The 11,692-nt window shown below is 34.9% G+C and overlaps 1 protein-coding gene across 1 annotated transcript; it reads left to right on the top strand.

The window, feature by feature from the left end:
• The first annotated feature begins 1,987 nt into the window (after positions 1-1,987).
• Positions 1,988-6,959, top strand: LOC133033060 (uncharacterized). The gene is made up of 6 exons (XM_061107611.1): positions 1,988-2,137; positions 2,800-3,299; positions 3,963-4,538; positions 5,299-5,487; positions 5,570-5,783; positions 5,886-6,959. The coding sequence occupies exons 2-6, from the start codon at positions 2,802-2,804 to the stop codon at positions 6,635-6,637; spliced, it is 2,229 nt and encodes a 742-aa protein (XP_060963594.1). The 5' UTR covers positions 1,988-2,137; positions 2,800-2,801; the 3' UTR covers positions 6,638-6,959.
• Positions 6,960-11,692: the final 4,733 nt, after the last annotated feature.

Raw genomic sequence — 11,692 nt, 5'->3', positions numbered from 1 at the left:
TGAATAAGCTTGAATCTGCATGCACCGTGAAATATATCCACTTTCTACTAAGAACTCAGCAATCTTGGCATACTATGCCCGTGGAGCTTACTTTAATCCATAAAGTGCCTTTTTCAATTTGCAAACATAGTCAGGATGTGCTCTATCCTCAAATCCTCTTGGTTACACCATGTATATCTCTCGATCTAGTTCTGCATGTAAAAAGGCATTCTTCACATCCATCTGCCATAGTCTTTACTAGCTGCAAGTGCTAACAAAACTCGCATTGTTGTAATCTTAGTAACTGGGGTAAATGTCTCGTCATAATCTAACCCATACTGTTGAGAGAATCCTTGAGCTGCTAACTGAGCCCTGTAACTTTCAATTGAGCCGTCAGGATAAGTTTTTACCTTGTAGACCCATTTGCACAAAATAAATTTTACTTCCTTCGGCTTTGGCACCAACTCCCAAGTCTGATTCTTCGTTAGCGCACTTATTTATTTTTTCATAGCTCCTAGCCACTTGGAGTTTTGGTATGCCTCTTTATATGACTCTTTTTTTTTTAACTTTTCTTCTTCAGCTATATCAACATTAGCACATTTCAGATTTGATGACTTTCACACTCTTGTTGATCTTTGAAGTTTTGGTTGGCTATCATCATGTCCTGCTCTTTGATGCACCCCTGTTTGCCATGGATTTTGTTGTGCCTCGTCCTTGGTGTTTTCAATCTATTTCAAAAAAACTACAAGTACAATAAACCACCGGTATGTGTGTGAAACTATTACATAATAGCTGGTATTTTAATAACCAACAATAATTCCCTAAACAATTTAATAATTACATGCTGAGATGTAATTTATTCTAAGAAATATGGAGTAAATGTTGGTTGTTGTATTGAATTTTAAGATACTATGTGATTGCCATATATTTATTTTAGAAACATATCAAAATTGTTACAAAATAAGCTAAGTGTATAAACTTATTACTTAATAACTTATAAAATTGGCTGATATATTAAATTTCGTTTAAGTTGAGAGTTTGATTATTTTTGTTAACTAGATACATAGAAAAAAAAAACTTAAAAATTACTCTTTCGGGTCATTTGTTTCTGTAGCGGCAAAAAAATATATGCTTCCCATATATTAAAATGATCATCATAAAAAATAGATTACAATGGTATAATTTTTGAGTCAAATTAATAAATAGTTTAGTTTAAAAAACTTTTTAAAATTTTGAAAAAGAAAAAAATACACATATATAATGTGTTGTCACCTCTATTCACACACAAAAAAAAATAAAAAAAATGATTTTAGCTACTAGCTAGGAAGAAAAAAAAAAGAGTAAAAGGAAAAGCATAAAATGAGGCAATAAAAATATTTTTAATTTCAATATACATTTCAAAACTAATACAAAAATATGTTGGTATTTGAGGCAATAAAATGAGTAGAGACAAAAATGTGCTGGCAAAAGTGACATTTTTTGTAGTGCCCCTTTCTACTAATTGTGAGCTCCCTCCTTCAATATGCATCTCTCTTTCTTGTTTCTCTCGGCTAAACGTGGTTGAGCCACCTTCGGCGATGGTGGACCGAGGTGATGTAACCATTATTACATTCCTCTCTATTTATATATATAAATTTTATTTCTAACTTCATGTTTACGTGTCATATGTTTATATTGGCCGCTTGAAATATGGGCATAACAACGCCCACCCTAAATTTAAATCTTGGATCCGCTATCAATCCAATCTAATTCAATTCAATCTTAATAATCTAATCCGATTCAATTCAACCCTCAAACTCTATAATTAATAGATTTTTATTTATTTATTTATTTATTTGGTGTGTTTTGGCTTTTCCAATTTATATCCATTGATGATGATGATAAATGCAATGGACCTCTATAACTAGGACAGCATTGCCAGCTACTATATACATGAGAAACACATGCATGTGCATGATCTGTTGAGTTAAAGTTAACCAAGTTTGGAAGGTTAGTAAATTATGTTAACTAAGATGTTTGGTTAATTAGGTGGAGAATTTTGATTGGTTGAAACTACTATAAATAGGAGTTGTAGCTCCATAGGTGTTTATCATAATTATCTCTCTTCCAAATTATATATCCAAGACTTGGCAAGGCTTCGATTCTACACATCCACAAGGTATATAGTATATTTATAATAAATATAGAAGACTAATTGATTTTCAATTAAGTAAATCTTTTGTTTTGTTTCTTTTTCATGCTATCATATTTATATGTTATTATTATTATTATTATTATTCATTACCTATAGTACTATTATTAGCTGTCTTTGGCTAATTAGCTTATTTAAGTCATTTTTGAGATTCTAATCATTTGATGGAACTCATTTTTAACAGCATTTTTTTTATATATGTATTTTTACTTTTGAACTAAGTTTAGCTCATGAGATGTGAACGCTCTAAAAGTAAAAAAACTCTACCTAAACAAAATTTATTTGTTTATGAACTAATTACTCTACATTGACAACATGAACATAAATATATTTATGATATAGAAGACTAATTGATTTTCAATTAAGTAAACCTTTTGTTTTGTTTCTTATCTTTACTATCAATTTTAAGCTAGAAGTGAGAAGCTATGATTTATAACTTCTCTAAATTGACTTTTAAAAAATTATTTTTTAAATTGAAATAATTTGTCTACTTCTTAATGTATTTACAATTTTATTTTATTAATGATATCCAAACACTTTCAGAAGAATGTTTATAATAATAAAATATCTTTATCGAAACAATTAAAATAAATCAAAATTCTTACTAAGTTTATGAACTACTAAAATAGGTATGGAAAATGAGAAGAGTAGCATCGCTTTCTTCACAACTTATAGACCCCCGGTACCATTGGACATATACTCACAATATATATCGAACAAAAATCCTCATGAGGTTCACATGACTGATGGTGTGTCCTATAACTACAATGGCCGACCTATTCCATCTAATGCTCTTCAAACAATTCATAAACGCCTTTCTGGAGATAGCGAAAACGATGTTGATATCTCCTCGGGCTTGGTTTACGTATCTGAAAGAAAAGGCAACCTCGAAACACTATACATAGCTCTTCACTATAATAATAGTGATTATCCTGAAGTCGAAACCATTGATTTTGCTCATGAATTTGGGACCTTTGATGGTATTCGAATGGAGGATAGTGGTTGTATTGCTGGTGATTATCTTGTTTATGTCACAACTAAGGATAATCCTCACAAACGTCGTTTCCCATGGACATCAGTCTATAAAACAAATCTTAAGACTTCAGAAACTCAACGACTCACCCCACAGGTATGATTAATATTATGTTCTCACATGTTATTGATGGATGTAAAATTTTCTAAATTTATATAAATTTACATCAAAACTACTCATCATAATTTGTAAAGTAGTAACTAAATATTTAATTATTGTTTTATACATAGACATACGCTTGGATTTTAAATTTTAATTAGAATTCCCTGTTTTATAACACCTTCAATTTTATATTGATAACTTTTTAGTAGCAATAAATAATTTTCTTTGACTAAATAGTACATAATTATCCCTTCAAAATATAAATTGTTACTATTTTTGTTCTAGACACAATAACTTCTTGTAATACCTTTAGCTAGTGATAATACATACTAATAATAACATAATTTTTTTTTTTTATATTTTTTTTCAGTCATTATAAATTTCGTTGTCACTAAGAATAAACCTTTATGTAGTAAACATATATATTAAAAGTTGTTACATATTTATAATAAAAAATTTTGCTGTCACTAGAAATAAATTTTTTTAAAACATAATGAATATTGTCCCATTCATCACACATACTTTAGCTACTATCATCATATACACTGCACACCCATTATTCTCATTAAATTCTCATGAATATTGTCCCATAAATGCATTACGAACATAACAAAATTAACCTATTCTTTTCTTTCATACAATATTGTGTATTTTTAGGGAAAAGCTGATTTAAGTCCATCAGTATCACCATCTGGAAAAAAGATTGCAGTGGCATCATTTAAAGAACAAGGTTGGGAAGGGGAAATTGAAGATCTAAAAACAGATATTTATGTGTTTAATGTAGATGGACCTGATTTAGATCGTAAGATGGTTATAAAGAATGGTGGATGGCCAACATGGGGAAGTGAAAACATTTTATTTTTCCATCGAAAGGTTGGAAACTATTGGGGTGTGTTTAGAGCTGACATTAGCAATGGTTTTACATCGGACACTCCTCGTGTTACTCCCGAAGGCTTTCATGCAATGACTCCAGCTGCCATCGACGAAACCACTGTGGCCGTCGCAACTATTCGCAAAGAATCAAAATTTGATGATACTGCTCGTTCGTTTGAACAATATCGACACATTGAGGTTTTTCATTATCCAGCTACTTTGAATCGAGATCCCATAAAAATAACTCAAAGAACTAGACCAAAGGCCGACCACTTTAACCCTTTTGTGATCGTGGATGAGGGGGGAGATCACAATAAAATTGCTATTGGTTACCATCGTTGCAAGAGCGACAATCTTAATGTACGTACATAACTCAAAACTTTTCTTGACTTTTAATTATTGTTGCCTTAGTTTGCTTATTAATTACACACACAAAAAACAAAGAACGAGAAATGCTAAAGGGCACTTAGATGCTTTGCATCTTTTGAGGTGTAATATCGTTACTGGTGTAGCTTAATATCGGGGTCTTATTTATTTTATCTTAATAAAAATTATAAAAAATCATTAACAAATTATAGGGCAACACCTCATAGTGGTGCTAGTAAGGTCAGCCCTAGACATAAGCAGGCTAGGCCCGGAACTAGGGCCCACCCATATTAAGGGCCCAGATAAAAATTATACTTTTTTAAAAGTATACATATTTTTTTAATAATTTTTAAAAATACCATTCATAATCTTTATAGTAAGGGCCAATTTTTTTTTTCTATGACCTATTTTAACTCAGGACCGGCCCTAGGTGCCAGGCATCTTAGGAGCATTGCTATTGGGCATCAGTGGTGTCCAGCAGCTTCTATAGGTAGCACCGCACGATTAGTTAGCAATATTTTTTAAAAATTATTTTGTTAAGTTATATGAGATCTGATACTTAATTACAACAATAGTGGTATAACACTGAAGAGAATGCTAGGCACCAGTCGTATTTTTTTAGCAATTCTCGATGTCTTTTGTCCCATAGCAATTAATGCCCATAAGTTAACTTAAAGATATCCAACACAATAAATATAGATTATATATGTTATTAATAGTGTAATTTAATATTGAGTCTTACTATTTGTTACAGGTTCCTGAATATAATAGTATGGAAAGAAAAATCATCCAGCTTGACTGTCCACCTCCAAACGTAGACTTGTTTAGGGTTCAAGGAGTATTTCCTTCATTTTCGAGAGATGGCTCGAGGCTTGCATTTGTTGACAATGAGTTCATGAGAGTTTGGGTAGCTGACAAAGATGGATTGTATATGGTTTACCAGGTACATATCATAAACATAATCATACATACATATATATGATATAATAAATAAGATTTATCCTCCTGAACTATAACCCTTGTAGACCGAAGGCCCAAATAATTTGTTTGGACCAGTTTGGAACCAAATCGATGGAAGAGATGAGTTGTTTGTATGCAAGGGACCAGCATTCAATGTAAACCATGAATTGGATATTTGTCGATTGCCCAATATTAGGCATCATCATCATTTCCAATCTAAAGACATTATCCAACTCACAAATGGAAACAACAATGCATTTCCATCACCTAGTCCAGATGGTATAAATTTGACTAACATTTATATTAATCGTTATTGATGCATTTTAATATTAGGTCTTATGCACGTATTTTGCTAATAGCAATGTTGTTGTTTTGAGTTAGGAAAAAGATTTGTTTTTCGATCTACAAGAGATGGTGGAGAAAGTGGATACAAAAATCTATACATAATGGAGAATTCCCAGGTTGGGGAGTCCAATAATGGCAAAGTAACAAGACTAACGAACGGGGCTTGGACTGACACACATTGTCAGTGGTCTCCGAGTGGAGATTGGATCGTTTTCTCCTCAACACGCGACAAGCCAAGTAATGCACCCGCGAGTGATAATGGTCTTGACCCAGGATATTTTGCAGTGTACTTAGTGAACGCGAATACTCGTGTTGTGATAAAAGTGTTAGGAAGTGGTGATGATTTCGCGGGTCATGTAAACCATCCCTTTTTCAGTCCTGATGGAAAAAGAATTGTTGTAACGGCAGATCTTGCTGCGGTATCTATTGATCCCATCTCATTGCCTCTTTTTACGCATTCTGTTAGACCTTATGGAGACATATTCATCGTCGAGATTGATGATATCCTAAACAACAATGATGAGAAGAATAGAGATGATGTGATCTTTGTTCGTGTGACGCATAGTAGGTTTGAGAATGGCGCCGCTAGTTGGACGAAGTTCTCAATAGGTGATCCCAATGAGTCATGGAAGAAATATGTAGAGCAATACGGGGAACACTCAAAGGGTAAACAACCCTCATTATGTCCTATAATACGTCCCCTAATTGCAAAACCATTGGGTGTTGATGTTAAAGGTGAAAGTTGGCATTTGACTGGCCATCTTTGCATTCGAGATAGACGTTGTTGATGAATTAATATTGCATGCATGCATGCATGCCTTGTAGTACGTGTTTCTATATGTACACGATCATATAATATTTGGTCGACCTTTTCATTATTGAATATATATATATATAAATCTCATAATAATCTCTATCATATTAGTAATGCTATGTCATATCATTACTAATATATAAGGGAAATAAGGAATAATGGCTCACTTGAGTGTATGTGTACTCAAGTGTAGTGTGTGTACGCAAACTTTGTTCTCTATCTATTGAGTCATATTAGTGTGTGTAAACTTTGTTTTCATATACATGGAAGCTTTGTTGTGATTTATATAAGTATAATAATTGAAAAACCGTGTTTTTGCAAATGTCAGTTGTATATACGAAAATATAAAAACTGTAAGCGTTTGCAGCAGCAGAAAGTAATTCTGCTACAAAGAAACTAACAAAAGTGAATATAAAATATTTTGCAGAAAAATAAATAACTTGACACAAGAGATTTATACGTGGTATCAGTGTTCTCACGAACACTCCTAGTCCACGGGGCCACGCCCAGAGAATGAAATCAATTAATAAAGTATCAAAATTACAAAGACAATTGACTTAAACAAGTTTAGACTCCCTCTAAAGTATTGCCGCAATCCTTTGTAATCCACTTTACGAATCTGACTTCTTGAAACACCTTCAAGCCCGAACTCCCTTCGTCTTTGAAGTGTGAGTGCTTACTTCCTCCCGAAGTAAGGCTTTAGCAAGTCTTCTCCCGAAGACCAATTGCTTACTTCCTCCCGAAGTAAGGCTTAATCAAGTCTTCTCCCGAAGACCAATCTCTTGTTCAGTCAAGTAGTTCTTCACAACCTCTAGGATAGAGTAAGAACAGAAATAGAACAACTAGAACCTAGGTGAACAACTAGGCTCTCACAAAACAAAGAAAGACTCTCTTCTCTCAAAAGATAAATGTAGAAAATGAATAATGGAAGAGGTAATTCGAATGGTTGCTCTCTAGGCTCTATTTATAGATCATAGAAACCAAAGAGGCAACCACAAGATCGAATTAGCAGCTGTACAAAGACTTTCCAAAAACAAACACGATCCGCTACATCGGATTCGGTTGCCGACGAAGCGGATACGCAGAAACGGGAAACTTACTAAAATCGGTTCCGATCTTCTTTCAAAGCTTGATTCCCGCCAAAAAGCAGTTAGATATTCTGATTGTATCAAGATACAATCGAAATTAATAAGGAAAAGGCAATAATCAAAGTTTCCCTTAAAAGGACAACTTTCCAAAAGAGAATTCCTTCTCTTTTGAGAAGTTTTCAACAAAGGAAAGTTCAGCTGAAAGTGCAACTTTCCAAACAAGGAAAATGGCAACTTATAACCGAATAAAAGAGGTAAGATTTCGAAAATGAATGCAAGGCAATCTTACCATAAAAAGGAAAAATTATTTTGTCACCTAACTTGCCAAAAAAGGACTTTACAATCTCCCCCTTTGGCACTTTAGATGAACAAAATAATTTTTTCATAAAGTACCTGCAATGCAAAGTTAGCAAGAGCAACCGATACTACTCCCCCTGAGTAACACAATCGAATATCACAACAAAACCAAAAAACATGCTAACTTTAAAAATTAAGAAACATTAAGTTCACAGGTACTAACACACCACAACTCCCCCTGAAAAAGAGGGTCCAGAGTTGGGCAACAACCCAAAAAATATAATATCTCTCCCCCTTTTTGTTTATCGGAGTGCCAAAGTAAACAAAGAACAAAAATAAACCAAAGTTTAAGTAAAAAGAAACAAACTATAACACTTTAATGTTTGTAGAGTTGAATTAAGGTGGACAGTTGCCTGGACATGTCATGCTGGACATCAGCCATTGCTTCAAGACGAGTGTACACATTCTGAAGTTCAGACTTGACTTCCAGGAGCTCTGCAGCAGCAGAGCCTGAACTTGCACCAGCAGAAGCAGCAGCAGCACCAGCCTTTGGTCGTTTTTGGAACACACCATCAAAATACTCAGAAGGTTGGAATGTAGGGCCAGTTATGGGAGGCTCAAGTGTTTCATGTGCTTGGGCCACATTCTTCTGAGAGGATAAAACCTTATAGATTAAATTTGGAAACACAAGTTTGAAGGATGGCTTTTTACCTCTTCGAAAGGAGACAATCTGGTTGAGAATATGAGAGGCTAGATCAATGGAAGTTCCAGAGGTGATGCGGTAAAGGAGTGTAGCCACTTCTTGAGACACCACGGTCTTGTTCGAATTTGGAACCCAATTGCTTAGTGCAAACCGCATCAGGGAAGCATGAGCAAAAGTGAGGTGAGTAATTCGAAGACTCTCCCCTGGTTTCAATTCTGAACGTGCACCAGTGAGTTCAGAGTGCATCAAGTCACGATCCATGGACATCATAGCATTGGAAACATTCTCAGGCAATTGCAGGGCCTGAGCAATGTCCTTTTCAGAAAATGAGAACCAATGACCCCTAACATACACTCTTCTATACAGTCTAGAATTCTCATCAAGAAAATCATCAGTAAGATTAGCATAAAACTCTTTAATAATGTTAGCAATGAATCCAATAAAACCAGTAAGAGTGTGTTCCCATTGATGAAATTGGATGAACTTTACAATACCATAAACACGATGGGCATGCAAATCATAATTCCTCTCACTTTCAAACTTACGAGTTGCAAAAAGATTCCAGTCACGCTCATTGTCTCGATAGTAAAAAGTTGGACAGCCAGAGATAGAGGAAGGGATATTACCAGATGGAGGATCTTCCATGGGCTGCTTGCCTTTGGCAGCAGCAGAGGCCTTTCCGCGAAGCGGTTTTGAACGAGGAGGCTCTGGCTCGAGTTCTGTGTCCTCACTGTCCTTCTCAGTATGCAGAGAAACTGATTTGTCTGAAGAGACTTCCATTGGATCCTCTTCTTCTGAACTGGAACTCGAGGAAGTCGAGGGAGGATTGGTCTTGAGTTTCTTCTTGGCTGGAGGAGCAGACTTCTCTCGAGATTGAGAGGCTTGAAGTTCTTTCTCAGCCGAGGCTTGCTGGGCTCGAGTTCGAGTGGAAGGGCCTGTTGGAGTGGTGCCAGCCATTGATGCAGCAGGAGGAGGAACAGCCAATGGAGGAGGAGATTCCTTCGAGGATTCAGAAGAGGAAGTCCAGGTGCGATAGGGCCTTACAGATTTGCGAGCAACTTGCTTGGGTGGACGTTTTGACTTCACGGCTTGAGATTCACGCTGAGGAAGCGATGAATCTCCAGGCTTTGCAACAGCAGGAGGAGGAACTGAGGCAGCAGGGGGTGCACTAGAAGGAGTTGGAACGGTTTCTTCTAATTTTTTTGAGTGCCCTAGATTCTTGGTTCTCACCATTTTGAAACTGAAAGAGAAGATGAATAGTGTTTGACAGAGAAACAAGAAAGGGGGTTCGGGTAGGTGGTGAAATAAGTGACAAAATTTGGTTTATATAACCTTGGAATCAAAACAAGAAAAAGGAAACCAATTTTGAAAATTCAAAATGAAACCGCCAGCCCATGAACCAAAAGAGGAAACCGCCCACTTCTCAACTCCTTTCCCCTTTCCTTTTTTTTTTTTTTTTAAAAAAAAATAAAAGGTAACTAGAAATGCCAACAAATTTTTCCAAAAATAAAGCAATCTTTCAAGAATAAAGACACATTACCATATAAAGATTAATCTTTACTTGGAAAAATATCATAATAAATCAAAGAAAGAATGAATGTTGATACTTACCATTTATGCACAAGATTTTCCTTGACCCATGAAGCAAGTCACACGCCTCCCCTTTTTTTTTATTTTTTGTTTTTTTTTTTTATTAAAACAAAACCGAAACTAAAAAATAATGTGTACAGTGAGTATATGTGATTCGAATCAAGCAGAGAAATCAAATATCATTGACAATTGACAAAGTAGATTACATGTTATGCTTTCAAGGAAAATAACTAATTAGAATCTCATGAGATGATCATACTTAATTGATGTTGAGGAAAAAGATATGCATGTTACTGAGAATTGTGAACCAGGATTATTAATTTAATTTTAATAGAGGAGACTTACAGAGTTGAACACACTTGTCAGGCATAAGTGTGTGCAGTGAAAATAGGATCATTGTCCTTGGCATGATTTTTCATTTTCGCCTTTTTCAAATTGATCCCGCAACTGGATGCTTTCACACCATACTGAAGGTAGCCCTTTTCTATGGTAGTGCATCCTCATCATAGTTGCTAATTACAATGTTCCAGCTTACTCATCAGATGGCTTTCACACTTCAGTATGGGTAGCTCTATTCCAGCAAGGGGCCTGACAAGCATGAAACAAAAATTGCTCAACTCTGTATAAGAACATTATTTAATCCCAGACACAAATAAAGAGTAACATGAATCTTTTAATACAACATCACAAAGTATGATCGTACGAGAGATCCTAACTAATTATATTCCAAAAGCATAAACATGATTTGTCAAAAACAATGATAGAAGATTTAGAGCTAGAGAAGAATCACACAACACTATTGTACACGAATGATGAACAGATAAAATTAAACAATGCAAACTCCCAAAGACTTTCTGAGGGAGTCAAAGCGACTTGCATCTAGGGCCTTTGTGAAAATATCAGCTAATTGTTTTTTAGTATCAACATATTCTAATTGCAATGATTTATTTTCAACAAGTTCCCTAATAAAGTGGTGTCTTATATCAATGTGCTTTGTTCTAAAATGTTGAACAGGATTTTTGGAAATATTTATGGCACTAGTATTGTCACAAAAAATAGTCAAAACACCCAAATCAAACCCATAATCAATCAACATTTGTTTCAACCACAATAGTTGAGTGCAACAACCGCCGGACGGCTATGTACTCGGCTTCGGCAGTGGATAAGGAGATGGAATTCTGTTTCTTGCTATGCCACGATACTAGGTTATTCCCAAGAAAGAAGCACCCTCCACTTGTGCTCTTTCGATCATCAGCATTTCCTGCCCAATCTGCATCACTAAAACAAGCAAGATTTGAATTGGTATCTTTCGAGTACCAAATTCCACAATCAGGAGTGCTATTAACATATC

The sequence above is a fragment of the Cannabis sativa genome, unplaced genomic scaffold (genome assembly GCF_029168945.1).
Source record: "Cannabis sativa cultivar Pink pepper isolate KNU-18-1 unplaced genomic scaffold, ASM2916894v1 Contig2, whole genome shotgun sequence".
Lineage (NCBI taxonomy): Eukaryota > Viridiplantae > Streptophyta > Magnoliopsida > Rosales > Cannabaceae > Cannabis > Cannabis sativa.
This window is presented reverse-complemented; position numbering and strand designations above follow the sequence as displayed.

What these genes read in the sequence shown, in the direction of transcription:
- LOC133033060 (XM_061107611.1), top strand. Translation starts at nt 2,802, where the DNA reads ATGGAAAATGAGAAGAGTAGCATCGCTTTCTTCACAACTTATAGACCC. An exon ending in GCAAGAGCGACAATCTTAAT is followed by an intron (nt 4,539 to 5,298) that starts GTACGTACATAA and finishes TATTTGTTACAG; the next exon opens with GTTCCTGAATATAATAGTAT. An exon ending in GATTGTATATGGTTTACCAG is followed by an intron (nt 5,488 to 5,569) that starts GTACATATCATA and finishes TAACCCTTGTAG; the next exon opens with ACCGAAGGCCCAAATAATTT.